At 34.5% G+C, this 23232-nt stretch overlaps 3 protein-coding genes across 3 annotated transcripts; 2 read left to right on the top strand and 1 right to left on the bottom strand.

The window, feature by feature from the left end:
- The first annotated feature begins 930 nt into the window (after positions 1-930).
- Positions 931-2921, top strand: LOC107855790 (purine permease 21). The gene is made up of 2 exons (XM_016700791.2): positions 931-1097; positions 1484-2921. The coding sequence occupies exons 1-2, from the start codon at positions 1061-1063 to the stop codon at positions 2635-2637; spliced, it is 1191 nt and encodes a 396-aa protein (XP_016556277.2). The 5' UTR covers positions 931-1060; the 3' UTR covers positions 2638-2921.
- Positions 2922-4914: 1993 nt separating this feature from the next.
- Positions 4915-16524, top strand: LOC107855766 (probable starch synthase 4, chloroplastic/amyloplastic). Its single transcript, XM_016700766.2, has 16 exons — positions 4915-5457; positions 6840-7041; positions 7979-8060; positions 8200-9268; positions 9352-9403; positions 10757-10879; positions 10969-11044; positions 11132-11316; positions 11394-11588; positions 11688-11759; positions 12571-12780; positions 14176-14301; positions 15196-15345; positions 15447-15508; positions 15605-15680; positions 15878-16524. The coding sequence occupies exons 1-16, from the start codon at positions 5294-5296 to the stop codon at positions 16052-16054; spliced, it is 3021 nt and encodes a 1006-aa protein (XP_016556252.1). The 5' UTR covers positions 4915-5293; the 3' UTR covers positions 16055-16524.
- A 110-nt stretch (positions 16525-16634) lies between these two features.
- On the bottom strand, positions 16635-18001 carry LOC107855767 (chlorophyll a-b binding protein 1B, chloroplastic). Its single transcript, XM_016700767.2, has one exon. The coding sequence runs from the start codon at positions 17504-17506 to the stop codon at positions 16709-16711; it is 798 nt and encodes a 265-aa protein (XP_016556253.1). The 5' UTR covers positions 17507-18001; the 3' UTR covers positions 16635-16708.
- Between the last annotated feature and the right edge of the window lie 5231 nt (positions 18002-23232).

Below are 23232 nucleotides of genomic sequence, written 5' to 3'. Positions count from 1 at the left end.
TTACTTGCTACATATTCAGAACTTAGATTTAAACTTAATATAGCATTTTATCCAAGTTAAGACAATTCTTTCAATTATCCAAGGTGCACACGTTGTGCAAAAATTAGAAAGTGGGGTATGTACGTACCTACACGTGAAGGTAAAAATTTACACTCATCTATGTATATACTAAATTAGTATTTTTAATTATAATTAAGTAATTAAATTAAGTAAAATACATATTCTATTAATTAATTATGGTTAAGTAACATCAATTCTAAATTCAAATACATCACATGCATGTATTGGCTTGATGTATACATCGAATGCCTGAAAATTTTGTGACAAATGGCGTCCGAGATACATATTATACTCCATTTCAATTTCTTTTCTTGCTTTTATTTTTAGCCCATTTTTAAAAAAAAGCATTTTTAATAGTTTTTTATTTTTAATTTTAACTTTTCACGTGATATATTTAGAACAATAAAATTAAATGGTATTTTGATACATTCGACATATCTTTAATTTAGAAACATCACAAAATTAATTAAATTTTTTAAAAAAGATTTCGTGTCAAGTGAAAACCAAACAAATAAATTGACCACGGGATTTAGGCCCCGTTTGTCCATGAGAAATATTTATTTTTTTCAAAAATTATTTCATTTTATTTCAAATTAAAAATAATGTTTGACCTTAAGAATTCCAAATACAACTTGAAGTTGTATTTGAAAAAGTAAAAATAACTCTCAACTAGTTTTTACTTTCTTTTCATCTCACTGTTTCATTTTTGGTCTTTCAATAAATCTAAAAATAAATTCCAAAAAAGGTATGATCAAACAAACACAACTCTAACTACAAGTGCAATTTTTTTTTTTTCCATAATTTTCATGGTCAAATGAAAATGCCTACTTATTCTTTTTTCCTGCTTGGTTTTGTCCACCCCCACCCCACCCCTCTGCTACAACCCACCTCAAACTTCACATGCAATTTAAAGCCATCAGAATACTAACATTAGGTTCATTCAAACTTTTCTTCAAATCTATATAGAGAGAAAGAAAATTAAACAAAATATAGTTTGGCTATGGGAAGTCTTGGAGAAAAGGAGCTGGAGATCATTAGTAAGATTGCTCACACATTATTCTTCAGTTCAAAAATTAATCTTCCCTTCAGTTCAAAATTTAAAGGTTTTCATGTTATATAATTACTTATAACTAGTGTGCTTGTGAAGAAGCTATTTTACACCTTTAGTTAGTGTATATAATTAAAATTGCTAAAGAAAATATATAAGTCACATACTGGGGGCAATGCTTATTGAATAAATGAAATTTACTTGCAACTATTTTGAAAAGGACACAATTGTATATGTGACATGTTTTTTACACCATCAAAGCATATATAGAACTTAAAGTACTCTAAAACGTACTATATAAATTTGAAAATACGCTATAAGTGCTATGTGCATTTTTCTTTGCGTCCTTACTCAGATCATTTTGCTTATTCACAGACCAAGATCAAGAAACTGATCCAGAAACGACGACGATGGATACACTAATTGTTATAACTGAACCATTGACGACTCCAAAGGTTGTTTATAAGTACCAGAAATGGCTCGAAGTAGGCGTCCACGCCTTCGTTGTCCTGGCTAGCCAGACAGTTGCAACAATACTTGCAAAGTTGTATTACCAAAAAGGTGGTCACAGTAGCTGGTTGATTTCACTTACTGAAACTGTTGGTTTTCCCATTCTCCTAATTCCTATGATCCTTTGGCCTGATAAAAAAAAACCTACATTAGAAGAGGGAAATAGTATTTGTGATGACTCAAAGCCTCCTTCTATAATGGCCAAGTTAGTAATCTATATATTTCTTGGCTTTCTAGTTGGAGGAGGGTGCAGTTTGTTTTCAACTGGACTTTTGTATCTCCCAGCCTCAACTGTTTCTCTTATCTCCTCAAGTCAGTTAGTCTTCAACGTCTTGTTCTCTCTCTGCATGAGACTAGTAAAACTTACGCCTCTCATCGCGAATTCTATCGTCCTCATCACCATTTCCTCTGTTCTCCTAGCTTTACAAAACGATGAATCTTCAAGCAAAACATCATCGTCTAAGCACCATTATGCAGTTGGATTTGTATGCACGCTAACTGCTGCAGCTGGTTTCGGATTACTATTTTCCACTACAAATCTCATGTTAAAGAAAGTACTAAAAAAGAAGACGTTGAGAGAAATCATGGACGTTATTATTTGTCAGTCGTTTGTCGCGACGTGTCTAATTTTGATTGGTTTATTCGTGAGTAAAGAGTGGAGGAATTTGAATTCAGAGATGCATAATTTCGAGCTTGGGGAGTTGTCATATGTTATGATATTATTTTGGATTAGTGTGTGTTGGCAGCTTTATACTTATAGTATACTTGGGTTGATTATGAAGGTATCTGCTGTATTTGCAAATGTGATTGCTGCTTTGGGTGCACCGGTAATCCCGATTATGTCAGTGATTATCTTTAATGACAAGATGAGAGGAGTGAAGGCAGTTTCAATTGTTTTGTCTATTTGGGGATTCTCATCATATGCTTATCAGCAGTACCTTGATGAGCAAAAGAACAAAGCTAGGGTTTTGAAAAATTGTAATGGAACATCTGAAGATTTTGGTATTGAAAGTGGTTGACGTGCAAAGAAAATTCTTCATTGATCTAGAGTCGGATTTAGGAGCTTGAGTTTACGGGTTCTAAATTTTAATAAGTGTTGCATGAGTAATATATTCCTATAGTGGATTCTTAAGCTCAAATACATTGACTCTGTTGACTCCATAGGTGAAGCTCTAGCTCCGCGCCCCTTTTACTTTTTAAGTATTTCTATTAAAAGGATATTGCTTATTGCTATTATTTTCTTTTTCTAAATATCATATGTTAACACGAGTTCCCATTATTGAAGAATTAACTTTTGCCTTAATTTCCTTGAAGAATTATCAGTCAAATACTTTGAATCAACACTATATACCAGATACAAACAATAAATAGATTAATTGAGAAAAGTGTGACCTTTTCCGTTTTTTCCCAAAAACAAGTGAGTTCATGTTTTTCCCCTTCAAAGTGGTGATTAAAGTGAAGAAATTCATTGAAAAGTATCTTCATATGGTGTCTTGCCAGACTAGTTGCATGCATAAAGTGGTGTATTTCTCATTATGTATGAAGAATCAACTTTACAAATCAAAAGTCAAGACCTTGTTGCAACTCCTTTAGTCAAAATTTTTTAATTAATATACTTTAATTTCTAACTGATTAATATATAGTCATAGGGGTATACATAGGGGTCGAGTTGCTTTGATTTTGTATTGAATAAAAATCAAATCAACTATGTCGGCTGATTAAAATTATAAACCAAATCAAACCAACATAAAATCGGTTTTTTCGGTTTAGGTTTTAGTCGGTTCTTTCGTTTTTTTCGGATTTTCTCGTTTTTTTTTACAATCTTTATTTTTTACAATTATATTGTGATTGAAGACTAGATCAAGTATGTTTTCACTCATGTGCTAATGAAAAAACTCAATTATGAAAAATTGAGGAGCGAAAAGCTCTCTTGAAACTAAAAAGTAAGACGAAGAGTGAAAAATTTAGGTTTTAAGTTTATATTGGATTTTGGATCATTTTATTGACAATTAATGAACAAATATTACAACTTAATATATGTATATATACACACACACATATATATACACACACCTACTTTCTAAATATTGAAAATTAATAAAACTAATTGAAAAAGTATTTAAGAAGTAGATTATAATTAATATTTTATGTATAAAAAGTTAAATTATATATATGCATATATATATACATACATACATACATATATATATATATATATATATATATATATTATGTCGGTTTGACTTTTTTGGGGTTAACACCAAACCAAATCAAGAATGGTCGGTTTTTTTTTTCAAATCAAATCATAAGTCGATCTTTTTTTCTCGATTTGATTTGGTTCTTCGATTTGATTTGACTTGACAGTTTGATCTGTAGACCCTATATAGTCATGCTATGATATAACGTGAAGTTCCAAAACAGCAAAAAGGTATCGAATATATTAGGTAGAGTTTCCTTAGAAATTTTTGTTTCCTTATTGTTTATTTACGTAATTTATTGAAACACGGAGTGTTTTTTTATATAAACGAACTTGATTCTTCTCTTTTTACTGGATTGCATATTTGCATTAGAGGCCGCAAAGAATGATACATGGGAGGCCCCCATATCGAGTATAATGCTTGTATCAATATCATGATAAATAATGGAGTGAATAATAATATTTCTTGAAAGCTTTTAAATAAATAAAAAAATATTTGTGCGTTATATTTTTTTTAAAAAATAATAATAATTAATATAAATATTTTATCATAGTAATTATATTAAATATTAATTTTAGAACTTAAGACATAATTTAAGGAATAAATAATTAATATTAACATAAAATATGGGAAAACCATTTTTTCTTTAAAAATAACAAAGTAAAATAAAAATTTATTTTTAAAATATTGAGCAATCAAAATGAACTAGAACGAGGGACTACTACGTCAAGACCATGGTCCATGTGTCATCTCTTGGGGTTCGGCCCCACTTATCCAAATACACTTCCTAATTGGATAATGCAATGGAAATAGCTTATCCTCCGGACCTACACCATATTATTTCCATTTCTTTTAAGCAAACACCCCGTGAGCCTCTAACTACAACTTCACGATCCCCATGTAAATTCAAGTTTATTTCACATTATTATTGTATCACAATGAAATATGAAATTAAGAAAAAAGTTGCATCTTAATTATGCAATTATATATCTTATATAGATAATGGAGTACAAATTCTGATTTGAATAAGATAAATAGAACCCGAATTATATCTCTTTTATTATTCTGATTAAACTAGCTTGATGAATTGTTTGATTCAGAATAATCACATAATTACAATATGAAATCTATCCTAATTTAGCTAACACCATCAATGAAATACGGTACCTAATCTTTCAATCCAAGCACCTTTCAATTTGGAGGGACAAATTGTTATCCTAGACCGTAACGCAGTGAATCGTTTCTTTCCCATAGTCCAGATATTTCCTCTCTTTTTCGCCACCGAGTCTGAAGATATGTGCACTTTTTTCAGATTAATAAAAAAATAAAGAAAGAAGATATATCATATATGTGCCCCCAAATAGTTCACACTTTTCAGTAGTCGTTAATTCTAAGAAACGGTTATTCCTTTCTCTCTTCTCTCTCTCTCTCTCCCTCTCTCTCCCTTCTTTCATCTGAGAGTTTTTGTACTCCATTGATGGAGATGAAGATCTCCAACTGCTTACCGACGCAAAAATGGTGTGGAAATGGAGGAGTAGGAGGAGCGGTTTTTTGTAGACAAGTAAATGTTCGATTCTATCCACGGCCATCTCAACGCTTGCTTCCACCTTCAGGCAAAATGCGCCAGCGCCGCAATTTCAGGTACTTCATTTCGGACTAGTGTAGATTTTGATAAGGATCAGTTGATTGCATTTCGGAAATACTTGAGCTGGTTTCGTTGAGTGATTTGAGGTTTATATGTGAAAAAAAATACTGATTGTTGTTATTTGTTGAAAAAATTGAGTTGTTTAATTAGGTATTGGAGTTTTTGATTAATGGAGAGTCAGTTGCTTTCGTTGGAGTTGGTTTATTGTTTTTCTGAGATTTTGTGTTGTCGAAAATGCTTCTAGTTTGTTTTTCCCTTCCTTTTTCGGTTTTTAAATTAGGTTTAGGAGTTTATTTGAAATCCTTTCGGGATGAGTAGTTGAGTAGGCAAAATGCGCCAGCGCCGCAACTTCAGGTACTTCAGTTCAACGAGTGTAGATTTTGATACGGATCAGTTGATTGCATTTCGGAATACTTGAGCTGGTTCGTTGAGTGATTTGAGGTTGATATGTGAAAAACTTGCTGATTGTAGTTAATTTTGAAATAAAAAAAAATTGAGTTGTTTAATTAGGTATTGGAGTTTTTGATTAATGGAGAGTCAGTTGCTTTCGTTGGAGTTGGTTTACTGTTTTCTGATATTTTGTGTTGTGAAAATTGGAAAATGCTTCTAGTTTTTTTTTCGGTTTTAGATTAGGTTTAGGGTTTATTTGAAATCCTTTTGGGATGAGCAGTGGAGTAGATTTGAGTTACCGAGAATCATTTGCTTTAGTTTCTGTTAGCACGAGTTGGTTCTGTGAATGGAGTATTTGCACTTGTGGAGAAGTCATTTGAGTTTTTGAATTGTTATATATTGTTTCAAATGAGTATCTGGATATTATCAATGAGATGGATTTGTCATTGAGGCTCTGTATGTTGAGCAGAGTTTCCGTTAAAATGTGTTATAAGTGATTAACTTCTGGTTAATGCGATACATGTCCATTCTCATATTATTATTTGGAAAATTACATGGACTATTACTTTGTTGTGCATTATGCTCTGTTTAATTTCCCTTGATTGGGCACGGAATCATTGTAGTGCTGAATAGAGCAGGCCAAGGATTTGAGTATTCGAGATTTTTTCTCTAGTTTATCTCCTGAAATATTGAACAAAGACCTATACGTCATGGCTACAGCTTAGAACTATGTTCCATGGAGTATATATTTATGTTACATCGTCTTTTATGGATATTAATTTGCTCATATCTGGGAAGTTCACTGGCGGATGGAGAACATTTGTGATTGAATAAGCTGCAATTTATTATGTACTCTGGAACTCTACTTAAATGGCTTGGTGAAAAATGTATTTCTAGATGTCGAGTAGATCAACATAGTTAGAAACACAAAATCAATGTTCTTTTCTATCTCCTGCTGCATTAATTGACTATGCTTTGAAATTTCCAGTTTGCAGAACAAGAGACAACAGACCAAGAAGATAAATACTGAACGGCCACCAAATGTTGATTTTCAGTCAAGTGATGATGTAGAATCCAATACTGAAAATACGTCCAAACAAAGCCTAGAAAGTTCAGATCAGGAAAGTTCAATCAAAGAAAATGTTGACACTTTGTCAGAAACCGAAAGTTCAGATGAGATTAGTTATGTGGTATGTTCTTTGAAATATTGGAATATGAGATATATGTACTGGTATGTATGTTGAATAAGGGTTTTCAGGTGTGTCATCCAAATTTCCCCTTTCATTGAATTCCCCAAGTGGAGATTTTCACAAATCCTGAACCCTATAAAAGTTATCTGAAAATCTCAGGAATGCATCAAAGAGTGCCTTGAGGAGACATACCCTTATTTTGGCCATTGACAAATAACTAAGTGCCTGTCATCATTTGAACTAAATTGTTGTACCTTGTGGTTTTTTGATGGATCATACTCTATATTATGAAGTATGAAATATGTGCCAGTGAGTGCTTGCATTAGAAAAACATAGTTCCTAATGTTTTCATATTTAATATCAACATACATGGCTTCATATGCACTAGAGTTATAGTTTCTGTACACCTACTAATACTGTAAGAAAAACGGAGTGCTAATGGTTTAACTAATATTAATAGAATTGCCAAAAGTAAACCAAATAAAGCTGAATGCGCCTTCGAGGTGAGTATGCAGGCGAGTAACTATCTTTGACCTCCCTTTGCTTCTTCTCTTTTGTAATCTACCAATAGTCCCTTGCAGTTTCTATGGACCCATAATATCTATGATACCATTTACATAAGTATGGAACTTGATCTATCATCAGTGTTTATGAACCTAACAACTTAGAGCATCAAATAACATCCAGTTTATTGCTGTGTTAGGAGCGAAAAGTAAGCATCAACAGAGGTTTGATGCATGTCATACATCCTCAGAAATAAGCTCCACCAAATGGTCTTTGTTGTTTTGTTCCTTGCTAATAAAGAAATTAAAAAGATTCTTGTTTCACATCTACTCTTTAATTAGTAATGTCTTTAGCAATTTTATCTTTTGTTCAATTTATCCTAATGGTGCAAATTACTTGGGATCATAAATTGAATACCTCGTAATTGAGACAGTCTGTCGACTCAAATGAGGAGGGACAACCTTCAAGCGTTCATCTTCAGGATTTGATTGACATGATAAGAAATGCGGAAACGAGTAAGACATTGTGGTTTTCACTCTTTAAGTTCACTTAATTTTGCTATTTTATGGTTTTCTCCTTGGGAAATTTGTGTGGATTTCATCAAAATCGAAAGATCATTGTGTAACTTCGTTACCTTCTGAATAATATCTGTAGATATTCATCTACTCAATGAAGCTCGTGTCCATGCATTAGAAGATCTTCAAAAAGTTCTTGGAGAGAAAGAGGATTTGCATGGGGAGATCAACATTTTAGAAATGAAGCTGGCAGAAACTGATGCACGGCTCAGAGTTGCTGCCCAAGAAAAAATACACGTGGAACTTCTAGAAGACCAATTGGAAAAGCTGAAAAATGAATTGTCTAACAGCAGAGGTGATGAGGAAAATGTGCTTCATGTGAATAATTCAATTCCTCTTTCACATAGTGATTCTGTTAATTCACTGAGTGAGGAACTTGATTCGTTAAGGAAAGAAAATATATTATTAAAGCAAGATCTTCAAGCGATGAAGTCAGAGCTTAGTTTAGTCAAGGAAACAGATGACTACATCTTAATGCTAGAGAAAGAACGATCAGTTCTTGAATCTTCTTTAAGTGAGTTGGAATCTAAACTGGTTGCATCTCAGGAAGATGTTTCAGAGCTCTCTGCCTTGAAATTGGAGTGCAAAAATTTGTATGAAAAAGTGGAACACTTACAATTGTTGCTAGCTAAGGCAACCAAACAAGCAGATCAAGCAATATCAGTGCTACAGCAAAACCAAGAGCTGCGGAAAAAGGTTGACAAGCTTGAAGAGTCTCTTGAAGAGGCTAGCATCTATAAGCTTTCGTCTGAAAAGTTACAGCAGTATAATGAACAAATGCAGCAAAAGATAAAACTTCTTGATGAACGCCTTCAGAGGTCTGATGAAGAGATACAATCTTATGTCCAGCTGTATCAGGATTCTGTCAAGGAGTTTCAAGATACACTTGATAATTTGAAAAAGGAATCCAAAAAAAAATTTCTAGATGAAGTTGTAAACGATATGCCTTGGGAATTTTGGAGTCGGTTGTTGTTGATGATCGAAGGTTGGTTTATGGAAAAGAAAATCTCAAAGGATGATGCAAAGTTGTTAAGAGAACTGGTCTGGAAGAGAGATGGACGTATCTGTGATGCATATATGTCATGCAAGGAAAAGAATGATCGTGAAATTATGGCGGCATTTCTTAGATTTACTTCATCACCAACACGGTATGTCTGGTTTCAAAAATTCGTAACCGGATATTCCTAGTTTAAGGATATAACTTGCAGTTTCTTTTCTGGTGAACCAATAGTCCAGGACTGCATATCATCCATATTGCAGCCGAGATGGCGCCAGTTGCAAAGGTATAATGCTCACCTCTGTGAATTGCAGTCCCCTCTATTAGATGAAGATGATGAAACTTTCTCTACGGAGGAAAATGTTATCCATGCAGAATATTTTCTAAGAAAACAAGTGGTTTTTTTATTTAATTTCCTGTGTTCGGTATGCAAGTAAAAAATGTTATCCTAAAAACATTTGTATAAATCTAATACAAAATTATAAGGATGGGTAGGGGTAGGGTGATGGATGTTGTGGTGGGGGTGAGGGAGGGGAGTGGGATGGAGAGGGTAGGGGGTTGTTAGGGGTTTGGGGGGTGGGATAGGAGGAGACAATGCCACTTGTTTTCTCTACTTTCATTAAGGAAGTCATTTTCCTTATTTCCAACAAGCTTGTTTTCCTAAAGAAAATATTTTCTAGAATTTTTAACCAAGCGAACATGATGAAATAGGAAAACATTTTTTTCTGGAAAATGTTTTCCTCCATACCAAACACAACCTTAACCTGTATTTATTTGTGTAATATGCTCTTCAGAATGCATTATTGAATTGTATGTTCTGTATTTAGGAGTTGTTCTCTCCTTACATCGATGTACAAAGGGAGAAAGGAGAAGTTAATAAAAGTAATTCAATAATAGTACCTAGATTTAAATATGAAGGCAATTAACATGAGTTGGTTATAAATCATCTTTAGCGTAAGTCCATATAACTCTAGGTTAGACCAGAATCACATATGCAGGGGCAGATATAGGGGAAGGATTACCCTTTATATATAAGATAGATTTTCTGTGTTTATGTACATATATAAATTTTGAATCCCCTAAACGACATGCAAAAGGTTAGCTCAGCGGTCCAAGGCATTCAAAATGCACCCAATGTCCAAGGTTTGATTTCCCTCCTTGATCCGCCACTGCACATATGCACCTAGTCTATTAAAAAGTTATCTTCCCTTCATCTGTGCATTTTGAAGTTTCCTGGTGGTTGGTGCTAATGTTTGTTTGGTAAAGTGTATACTTACCTTTTCTCAAAAAAAAAAAAAAACTTTGTTTGGTACAAATATAGCAAAGTAGGCTGCAAATGATCGCTGGTCACGGAGCCAGTATTTCTACTGTTGGGATGTTGTGTCTTTCCTTTATTTGTTCTTTGTTAGTCCGTTATGCCCTCTGCAAGTTGCATGTTCTGTTGAAAGATACTAATATATTTAGTAAGCAATCCCTACAAACTATTCTAGCTAAAAATGATTATTGCTCTCAAGAACAATGTTTTGGTAAATTAAGCAACAACTATGTAATTATATACTTAAAAATTAGGCAACAACTGTATTGGAGGCGTTTGAAATGTTTCAATATATCTAAAAGGTATTTCTTAATTGTCTCATAGGTAGGTGGTTTAGGGGATGTGGTGACAGGTCTTGGCAAGGCTCTGCAGAAGAAAGGTCACCTTGTGGAAATTGTTCTTCCTAAATATGATTGTATGCAGTACGAGTCAATTAAGGACATGAAGGTATGCTTAAAAGTTGACATTTCCATCATCACCTTAATAGCCAGTTTGTGTTATAATTTCAGATCACGTAAATGGTTATGCTTTTCCAGGTCTTAGATGTGGTGGTTGAGTCATACTTTGATGGTCGGTTATACAAAAATAAGATCTGGACGGGCACTGTTGAAGGTCGAGTATTTACGGTCCACAAGGATCCATTTCTTTGTTACTCCTTTTGCCTTTAGGTTTGGCTATATCATATGTCTTTGATTTCAGGCCTTCCGGTTTATTTTATTGAGCCTCAGCATCCTGGTAAATTTTTCGGGAGAGAAAAACTTTATGGGGAGCACGATGATTTCAAACGATTTTCATTCTTTAGCAGGGTGGCACTTGAACTACTACTTCAGGCTGAAAAGAGACCAGATATAATTCACTGCCATGATTGGCAAACAGCTTTTGTTGTAAGATTGATTGCGACTTCTCTTTACCTTTTAGATCCTTTTTTTCCGTACATTCAGGATTCTATTATTTCATGAAGGCACCACTTTATTGGGAAATATATGTGCCAAAAGGATTGAACTCAGCCAGGATGTGTTTTACATGCCATAATTTTGAGTATCAAGGGACTGCGCCAGCATCAGAATTAACATCTTGTGGTCTTGATGCTTATCACTTGAACAGACCAGATAGGATGCAGGACAATTCAGCAAATGATAGAATAAATCCCGTTAAGGTATCAAGATATCTGTTGATAAGTTATCATATTAGTTGCTCCTCTATTTTTGTGTCGACTTTTTTAATACGTTGTCGATGTGGTTCTTTCTTGTTCCAGGGTGCAATTGTGTTTTCTAACATTGTTACCACAGTTTCACCAACTTATTCTCAAGAGGTTCGCTCTGCTCAGGTATTAATTTCACTTCCCTAAGCACCTTCTCTCACATCTGTTTTCATGCAGTATCCAGTCATTTTTCTTAATCTTATACTTAAGTAATTGGTTTCTCTAGTGGGCCACGATAGGTTTTGTTTGAAATGCAACTTAAATGAGACCTTTGAACTATAGTTTCTGCAGGCCTGAGATGACCTGTTGCCATCTTCATAAATAAATAAAAACTTCTATTGTTGCCAAAGAGTCGAGAAATATATCTCTTTCCTTCTTCAATATTCTTTTCCTTGTCTTTCTTTCTGGTCTTAAAGATGCTGAATATCCCCCTGTTGACTTCAAGGATTGGTATGAAATCTAACGTCTTCTATAAACAAGTGGTGAGAGACATCCTTGATTTTGTAGAAGGTCCAATGATCATGTCTTTGGGTCTTCATCAACGATTTATGGTTAGCCATATGGTCAATATATTTTCAAGATGGTATGCATACTACTTTTGGCAGAAACTTTAGAAGACCTTGAACTTATTGGTGGTACACCTGATAAAGCTTATTCGAGATTTGAGAAGTCCAAAGGTGGTTTGGCAAAAGGATTAAGTTCTCTTCAAAAATTGAGTGCGCTTTCATTTGAGTTCTTACTTAGTTTCATCTGGTACATGATGATCGTTAAGTCTGTAGATGATATTAATTACTTATGCATGTTTCAAGTAAATAATCCCCTCCTACTAGGTGAGGAAAAAGGTTTCTTTGACAACCTGATATCATGTTTAGACAACCCTTTACACCTTGCGTGATGAATTTCTGCCTCAGAGTCAATTTTCATTGGTGACGTACAGGGAGGAAAAGGACTTCATGCAACAATTAACTCCCATTCTAAGAAGTTTGCTGGAATTCTGAATGGAATTGATACTGATGCTTGGAATCCTGCTTCTGATAATTTTCTTAAAGTCCAATACAGTGCCAGTGACATAGATGGAAAAATAGAAAATAAAGAAGCTTTAAGAAGACTTCTAGGGCTCTCTTCTTCTGACTTTAGACAACCATTGGTAAGAATTTCCTTTGTTTATACTATTAAGCTATGATTATGATGTCAGTATTACACTTCCATAACAGCACAATGCTTTAGTTAGCTTATGACTAACCTTTTATGAGATTCAATACAAAAATTATTACTTCCTCTTTCTCATTTTATGTGAAGGTATTTGACTAAACTGAGTTTTAACAAACAAAGAAGACTTTTGACCTGTAGTTCAAATATATGCGGAAGTGTCAATATTACCCTTTTAAATCTGTAATGGAGAGAGTTCCACATGTCCTTTTATTTTACGTCAAGTGGGTCCCAACAAGTCATGTCATTTCGGGTAAAATGTGATTCTAAGATTAAATAGTTTCCAAAAAGAGTTTGTCATCCTTTTCCGGAAAAACTAAAAAGGAAGGTGTGTCACATAAAATGGGAACAGAGGGAGCAATTACTAGCTATAGCATAACTCTTTGCATTCCAATGGAATTCAGGGACTCCAAGTTTGGATTTGGTGGCAAAAAATGTTTTACAGAGGCGAGTACTGCTGAAACTACCATTGGTTTCAGAAGATCCCACTAGTGTGAATTTTCTGTAGAAAAAAGAAAAAGAAAAAGAAATGCACCAAGTGATGACTCTGTATATTACTAACTGAGTCCATGAACAAGATTGTAAAGAGAGTCAAGATTAAGTTCTATGACTAAATTTAGCTGGAAATCCTGAGCCTAACCTTAAAATCTGACTATGAATTCTCTAGAGTTGCAAAGCATGCTGGTGGGTCTTCCTAATCATTTGTATCCATGTGTGTCTCATTTAGTTTCATTGTATCTTGCATAGTTTATTATCCTTCTCTCAAGGTAATCTTGTCCACTCCGTTAGTTAACATGGGATATATCTTATCAAAGTTAACTCGAGAAACATTTCATTTCAGATAATATTCTTTTGAATCTAGTCTAAATCGAAAATGTTGGAACGTCATGAGTTATGACAGTTCTGATGTTTTAGGTTGGATCAATCAGCCCACTGCTATTATTCTATCTTTAATAATATATGGATGACATTATGACAATGTTATGTTGTCACTACTCATTTTATTGTACCAATTGACCTTTCTTGGCATCCACATTCTTATATTACAAATTCTGATGTAAATGTACTCACTGCTTATAACCGAAGTTGAAAAGTAGAGACACCAAAAAAGACATGGCGTACGGTATGTTAAAATTTTCAAACATTCACAATGCTACCAAAAAAAATTTCAAACACGATATCGGAGGATTAATAGCCAATGATTTAAGAAAAGCATCAGTTGGGTGGATATACTAATTGACATTCCATTATAAGTTGCTGTGCTTATTTTTTCCTTTTGGATAAAGACTTCCATATCACTTGCATATTTTAACCTAAGATTGCTTGGTAACAGGTTGGTTGCATAACAAGACTGGTTCCTCAAAAGGGTGTACATCTTATTAGACATGCCATATATAGGACTTTGGAGTTGGGAGGTCAATTTGTTCTTCTTGGTTCTAGCCCAGTGCCACATATTCAGGTAATGATTTCCTTCCCGTATGCTATATGAAAATACTATCATATATTGTCTTAATGATGATATCAAAGTGATATATTTAGCTGATTTTTGCACACAGATAAGCCTCTTTAGCTCAAGCTTCTAAATTTGTTTATCAATAAAATGAGAAATACGGAAGAAGAAAAGGAAGGTTCTACATTCCAGTTTTGTCATTACGAATTCTTCACACCTTTGTTGGGTTTTCAATTTTATATGTTGGATCTTCTAGTTGGGGGTACATGAGAATGAACAATTCAGTAACCGAATCTTTCAGTCTAGTAGTTCAGGCTTTTTGTTTCTGTGCTACTCAACTCAGAAATCCATCCTTTACAGAGACATCCGAAACTTGGAAACCCCATAGCACCTTTTTCTGATGATTCAAGAATGAATTGGTATCAGTCGGAGTTATATTCCTTGTAAAAGGTTGGCTTGTCCTTTCTTTGAGATATGGTGTCTTATGCTAAGGTTTAGGGGTGGTGGTTTCTTTAAGTTTCTTTAAGGTTAGAGGCATTCTTTATATTGGTACTTAAACTTATACTAATTGAAGCTTGATTTTAATTCTTATGGCCCCTAAGATGAAGATGCTTGTGTTTTCTTAGATTTTCCTATAGTGGCTTCTCCTTCCATTGTTAATCATGGGAAAATAATAAAACCATATATGATGGAAATATAATGCTTCGCTGTCAGATATTTTTGGCTGAACTTTAACATGTTATATCTTCTCTTTTTTTTCCATGTCTATTTCTTATCAAACCATTCATGTGAACTTGTCTGCACTTTGCTGTGGACTCCACTTCTCCACTGTTTGCTCTACCCCTAGCGCTTCCTAGTATAATGTTTGGAGCTTTGTCAACTCATGCATCAATGTTGGTGCAGAGGGAGTTTGAAGACATTGGAAACCATTTCCAAAATCATGAACATGCTCGGTTGGTATTGAAGTATGATGAGGCTCTTTCCCATTTGATTTATGCAGCATCTGACATGCTTATCATCCCTTCCATCTTTGAGCCTTGCGGCCTTACTCAGGTCATTCCACAATTGCTGGAACGATTTCTATTAAATCAAGAACCTGTAGAATAACTCGATATTTTTAGGTTCTAGTGTTCATCTGCATTTCATTTGTGCAGATGATAGCGATGCGATATGGGTCAATACCAATAGCTAGGAAAACAGGGGGCTTGAATGATAGGTTCGTCAATGCGGAACAGCAGGACTTCTTTATTAGTCAGCAGTCATGGTTATCCTGTTTCATATTTATTTATTGATCATTCAAATGTGTTTGCAGCGTTTTTGATGTTGATGATGACACAATCCCAGTTCAGTTTAGAAATGGATTTACATTTGTGACTGCTGATGAACAGGTATCCGAAATTTAATAGCTAAGAGCCTATACATTAGTAAAAAGTTATCCAAGTCACAATTCTGGTTCAGTTTTGCAGTCTTTTAGCAAATTATTACTGTTCGGAATCTGCATCAAGCATTGTTCTTTATATCCAGCACCTGGCATTATTTTTAAATGATGCATACAAAGTTTGATGTTGCACTATTCCATGACCAGGGATTCAACGCCGCCTTGGAACGTGCATTTAACTATTACAAGAACAATGCCGACACTTGGAAAGAGCTTGTTCAGAAGGACATGAGCATAGATTTTAGTTGGGATTCATCAGCATCGCAATATGAGGAACTTTACGAGAAGGCTGTGTTGAGAGCAAGAACTGCAAGTCGTAGTTGACCTCATTTTGATCACAATTTGTTAATTCATTGATCTAGTATTCTAGTTAGCTGCTTGCCTATATGCCGTCATTGTGAGGGAATGACATCCATTCGAGGATAACAAAGCGAGCACCCACTTGACTGAACATTGTGATTTCATAGTCAGTATAATGCATGTTCAACATCGGATCAAAGGTGAAACGCAGAATTGGCATACCATCTGCGAAGCTTTTCCGTACGAAAATGAGCAACTCAGTTTTGTAAATTTGTGTAAAAACTTTATGTTATTACTTGTTAGTACAATGTATTCTTTTGGCCCAAATATGTTGTAAATACTTTTCGTACTGCTTAAAGCTAGAATATAGACAGTGTAGTGAACTTTTTTACGTACGTGGGGATCCTTTATGGATTATAAAGACATTCAATAAGCTGCTCTAGCTGTAAATTCAAACTTAAGCTTTCAAAATAGATTTACAGTTCGTCTAGTTACTCACATGTGCAGGGGTACCTTTTTTTCTTTTTCTTTTTTCGTATAATTTTGTTAGTGCTTGCATCATGGGTGTGGACTATGGAAAATGGAACTCATTACAGAACAGTCATTCAAACACAACCAAAATTTCATTATATTGTCTGGTAGCACACAACAGCTTTACAAAAGAATGTTTTAAGGTTTTCATTTTCCAGGGACAAAGTTTGTGGCGTAGGCCCAGGCGTTGTTGTTAACTGGGTCTGCAAGGTGGTCAGCAAGGTTCTCCAATGGACCCTTTCCAGTAACAATGGCTTGGACAAAGAATCCAAACATAGAGAACATAGCAAGTCTACCGTTCTTAATCTCCTTTACCTTGAGCTCAGCAAATGCCTCTGGATCATCAGCAAGACCTAATGGGTCAAAGCTGCCACCGGGATAGAGTGGGTCGACAACCTCGCCAAGAGGCCCACCAGCAATACGGTATCCCTCAACGGCTCCCATCAAGACAACTTGGCAAGCCCAGATGGCCAAGATGCTCTGTGCATGGACCAAACTTGGGTTGCCCAAGTAGTCAAGTCCACCCTCGCTGAAGATCTGAGATCCAGCCTTGAACCACACAGCCTCACCAAACTTGACACCATTACGGGCCAAGAGCTCAGGGAAAACACATCCAAGAGCACCAAGCATAGCCCATCTGCAGTGGATCACCTCGAGTTCACGGTTCTTGGCAAAGGTTTCTGGGTCTGCTGAAAGTCCAGCAGTGTCCCACCCGTAGTCACCAGGGAATTCACCGGTCAAGTAGCTTGGGGCCTCACCGGAGAATGGGCCCAAATACTTAACACGGTCTGGGCCATACCATGGGCTGCCAGATGAGGCAGGTTTGGAGGCAGCCTTTCTCATGGAGATCCTTCCATTTCCAGAGATTTCTGAGGCAGAGGGTGAGAGTTTCACTGCCTGTCCAGCAAAAGAAGGGGAAGAAAGAGCCATTGTAGAAGCTGCCATGGCTTATCAAGAGAAAAGTGAGTGTTTGATGGTATGAAATATTGTTGAATTTGGCTGTGATGAAACTGAAGTCAGCTGGGTTTCAGAATATATAGCAAGTAAGAGGAAAAGGGTCCTTATCTAGTGATATCTATATCTATGATCTCATTGGGTATCAAGATTACTCTTCACTCACACTTGGCAGTCTTAAATCCATCAACTTTTCCAAGATTTTTACAAGGGGGACCCAACCAATGTTGTCCGCCCATGTGTGGTTACAAGGATTGCACTCTATCTTGTGAACTTACAATATGAATACGATGCCTTCCCATTGGACACCTAAGCTCGCCAGATTTCTGTCCACCAGCAGGATAAAAGACTCCTACTGTCTCTACAGCTAGCTCGTTCAATGTAGGACCTCACGATATTTTTCATACATCTATTGTCCCAGGTTTTAGAGTTTAGTATTTAGCTAAATAAGAGAAGGGACAAAATGAGATTTATTATTATTTGAATTATAAATTATGGGAAATTAAATTGCATGCTTAATTATAGTTGCAAAAAAGCAATGAGATAATTAACTGGTAACATTTTGCTTCTTTACTAGTGAGTGAAAAAGGGAAAGAAAATACAATTAAAGAAAATGGGAAGAACTCGGTGATTATAGTTGGCATAATTCTGGCTATAGATAAGATTTTTTAAAACATAGATCCATGTATATATATTTGTTAGTTTATCTCATGGTCATGGAGAGGCATTGCGTTCAACAGTTCAACTATTTTCTGGCCATGCTCATGTAGTTATTGCACTAATCCACTACCACAGGCTAGAATTTTCAAGGCTTTGGCATAAAAATCTGCAGAGTTTTTCGAACGAGAAATTAAGGTAATTTATGAGGCTGCAAACAATATCTGTTTGTTGTTATTGTCCGTATGTGCGCGTTTATATAGCTCAAATATTGTTCATGTGTTTAAAGAATGAATATAAGCTGCTCTGGTCTTCAAATTCAAGTTTTAAGTTTTTAATTAGTAAAAGCAAGCGAATTCACGTGTAAAATTTGGGGTTGTCCGTACACCTGTTTACTTCGTGAAAGTATACTTAGTTCAAGTCCAACAAACCACAAAATGAATTATGTTATGATTCTAGTTTAGTTTATATTTATTAAGATATGGCGAAGCACGGAAGCAGTATGTGGGCAACACTGCTTCGACAAACACGCATTCGGCATCCGCCTCTCGTGGTGCTATCATCTTCGAATCCTGAATTCACTTCAGACAAAGATTCATCCATTAGCATCTTTTTAGCTTTATGAAACCTGTCCTTTTAATAGAGTTAGTATAGATTTAATTAAAATACCCTCTAAAGCATGGTTAAGACACAAAATTATCACAACAACTAAAATATTGCTAGATTTTTAATCAGATTGACAAATAAAGGGAAGAGGATTAAAAATGCCTCTCTACTTTGATAAGCTGATTAAATTTATCTCTCTTTATATTATTGGATCAAATACATTCCCGTTGTTATATTATAGGATAAAATATACCCTATCATTAGCAAAGTTATCAAGAATATTTTTTTTTTTAACAGTTCTCCACCATGGCAAAGTGAAAGCCCCGTGTCATCAGATGGATGCCACGAGATATGCCACCTCAACATTTTTTTTTCCCTTTTCCTTTTAAATTTTTTGCTTCAAATTTTATTAATTATTTTTAAAAAATGATAATTTAAATACTCACATATTTTATTTATTTAAAATAAAATAACTGTAATTGTTAATAAATGTTGATATCTCTCTTCACCAACAGAAGAGAACCACCACCAAAGGCGGCCGAAGGAAAGGATGTTCCACATATCGAAATGTAAAGAGCAAAAGCGGCAAATTTAAAAATTGAGGTGTTGGAAAAGGTGGTGGATTTTGAAAAGTCCGACGAAGAGGTGTCGAAATGGGGGTTAAGGTTTGCAAAATGCTAAGAACAGTTAACACTGCCATGAATATTTTACTACTAGTGATAGTTATTAGTCTTTATTCGTGTGTGTTAAATACTTACATATTTTATTTGTTTTAAAAATTTGATAAATTAAATAACTAAGTAAATAAAATTTAAAGCAAAAATTAAAATGAAGAAAGAAAAATATTTGATGTTGTGGTGGCATGCCACGTGATATACACCTCATCTAAATGTCAGGTCACATGGCTCATACTTTGTCATGGTGGAGAAGTGTTAAAAAAAAAATTAATAACTTGAGAAAATTAGGTGGGAAGTGACAAAAAAGTCGTTAAATTAAAAATGATGATAACTTTGACCAACTAAGGTTGAAGCTTCATTTAAATTCTGATTAAGTTAATTGGAGCATAATTTTTAAAAACTTTTTAATTTTTTTAAAAGGGTAACTTACATAAATCCCTGAATCTTTAAGTGATATTACATAAAATCTCGATTATTTTGCTAATTACATCTTATCTCGAATTTTTGAAATGGTGATACATATATTAAGTGGTGATACATATAAAAAAAGTAATACATATGAAATAGATTAGTTCTTTATTTAAGGAAGTAACGGATTTTCTCTGATTTCAACAATGCAAATCACGACAAAACTGTTACAAGCGCTAAAAACGCAATTACATTCAACAAGAGCTCAAAATTGAAGCAAACCAATATTTTTTAAAGCATACCGGATTATAAGGTCAATTTTTTTGAATTTTGGGGAAAAAATCGATCGTCTTTCTAAAATTTCTGATTATTTTCAATGGAACTCGTGACAGTGTTGTTGCGTCATTCCGAAAAATGAGTTTCAAAAATAAGGTACGATAACTATCGAGTCAATGGTATTGTAATTCATGAAAAAATATCGTACCACGATTTAATGGACGTCATATCAATTCAATTGAAAATTAACGTATCTCTGAAAAGAATTCATGTCAAATACGTTGTTCAGGACAATTTATCAGCATTGGAGATTCATAATGATATGGTTGTGAAACTTTTTTTCAGATTTTAAAAGCTGAAACTATATTCGGGAAGTATCCATTGTGTATTACAACGAGTGATATCGTAACTGACCATGATGATTTTGACGCGGATGATATGACAATTGAGTGTTATGATTTTGTTGAGCCGTCTGAACTTGCAGTAGTTGTAATTGGTAACGTTGAATCCCTGCCAGTTGTGAATATGGGTGGTGAAGAACTAATAAGTGATTGCTACAACAGTGTTGTAAAGGTGAACTAAAAGTATAAAAACAAAGCTACACTTGTCTTGGTAATGCGTAACTATGCAATCAAGCACAGGTTCAAGTTCAAAGCTGAGAGATCTAACAAGCAAAGGATTGATTTTAATTTTTTAACGATAATTTCTGATTTATTTCGCAATTTGATACATTCGGAATTTGTAGTGATACATTTGCATAATAGTTAATTGATGATTCATATAATTGGTGATTAACTAATGATTCATTCCATCTAAGGATTCATATGTTAACGAAACTCGTGATTAATTGGTGATTCATATATCCGGTGATTCATATAACTGGTTATTCATATTAGTAATGCATATAACCGGTGTTTCATATAATTGGTGATTCAAATAACTGGTTCATGTAATTGGTGATTCACATTCGTGATGCATATAAATGGTGTTTCATATAATTGGTGATTCATATAACTGATTTATATAACTGGTGATTCATATATGTGATGAATATAACTTGTGATTTATATTGGTGATGCATATAAATGGTGTTTCATATAACTGATTCTTATAACTGGTTATTCATATTGGTGATGCATATAACTGGTTATTCACATGTTAAATGGCTCAAATTTTGATATAACTGGTGATTCATATGGTATTTGCTGATTCATATAAAAATCGATTAACGTAACTTTATATTGGTGATATATTTTTTGGCATTTATTTCAGTTATGTCTTGCTGTGCAAATCTCCGGAATGTTGTTGGTTATTCAAGGCATCCTATAAGCTTAGTACTGATACATTCATAGTACGTACGTTCAACGATGAACACACTTGTCCCATAATGGGTAGAGTTTTTGAGCAACAACATGTAACAATTGCTTTTTTAGAGGGAATAACAGCTCCAAAGTTGGTGAATCACAAAAGAATAATCACCCCAAGTGACATTATTGAAGATATTAAAAGGGAACTTGCTTTGAACATAGATTACATGAATGCGTGTTGTGCTAAAGAACGTGCTTTAAGGATATTGAGAGGGCGACCAGCTGACGGATATAAGAAAATGCCTACCTACGTATACATGTTAAATTCTGTTTATCCAAATTCAAATATAAGGATGCATAAGTCTTCGGATAATTGATTCATGTATTTATTCGTAGCACTGCATTCTTTTATTAGGGGATATGGTTATTGTAGGCTTGTTGTGGTAGTAGACGGTAGTCACATGAGTGGACCATATAAGAAAACATTCATTTCAGCTAGCACACTTTATGGAGCGGGTATTGTACGTAGTGATTCTTTTATATTTTTCTTACAGATATCGGTAATTGTTATATAAATTTTACATAGTAAATGGTTGATGTTATATATCAGGACATATATTGCCCCTTGTGTAAGGGGTTGTAGATTCTGAGAATGATTCATCCTGGACGTGGTTTTTCCAGCATTTTAAGTGTGCTTTCGATGAGCGCGATAATATGTGTGTTGTCTCTGATAGACATGAAAGCATAATCAAGGCGGTTAGTGTGGTCTATTGCACGAATTATAGAAAGAGTAAGGACAAGCTGACCAGGGAGTTTTTCGCCATGGCTAAAACGTACAAATTGGATGATTTTGATGACTTTATGTGGAAAGTGGGAAAGATTGACAATAGAGTAAAGGTATATCTGAAAAATGCTGGATTTGAAAAGTGGTCACGAGTTCATGCTCCAATAAATAGGGGGAGGATGATGACTTCCAACATTGCAGAATATATCAACTCTCGTCTTGTTGAGGTACATGAATTACCAATTTTAGATTTTCTTAAACAGGTCAGAATCTTATTTGATATGTGGAGCCGCAAAAATAGAGACTGGTCTAGCTTTCTTGCTAAAAACTCATTGGGAGGTAGGTTTCAACAAATTCTTCAACTGAACAAGGCAAAGTCATCGGGTATGATGGTAAGTTATTTAATATTTATTATACTTATGTAAGTTGATTTGCAGACCTTTTCAACTATCTGATAACAGATGTATCATAGTGATACATCTCGAACTCATATGTATCACTTTGATACATCTGCACAAATATGCCTCCACTTGAAATCTAGTTCATTATATTTAATTATCTGTAATATTTATGATTCATATAATATATTGATTAACATAACTCTTTATGAAATAATATTTTCAAATTAGGGAATCAACTAACTACATATACAGAGTGTATGAAGAAGGAAGAAAATACATTGTTCGGTTGGATAATGGAACATGCAATTGCGGTAGATTTCAGCTTGATGAGATACCATGCATGCACGCTATTGCTTTTTTGAAAAGCAAACATGTAAAGAAAATGAAGTCATACTGTTATGATTGCTACAAGAAGGAGACACTTGTGAAGACTTATGAAATGCCACTGTGTTCAATGCCCGATAAACGAGATTGACATGTACTACCGAAGGTGTTAGAAGATGTGATTTTGCCTCCAAAATATAAGCGCCAACCAGGAAGACCGAAGAAAGGAAGAAAAAAGAAAAACAGTGAAAATTTTTCATCAACCTTAAATCGTTAT

Source organism: Capsicum annuum, chromosome 2 (genome assembly GCF_002878395.1).
Source record: "Capsicum annuum cultivar UCD-10X-F1 chromosome 2, UCD10Xv1.1, whole genome shotgun sequence".
Classification (NCBI taxonomy): Eukaryota; Viridiplantae; Streptophyta; class Magnoliopsida; order Solanales; family Solanaceae; genus Capsicum; species Capsicum annuum.
This window is presented reverse-complemented; position numbering and strand designations above follow the sequence as displayed.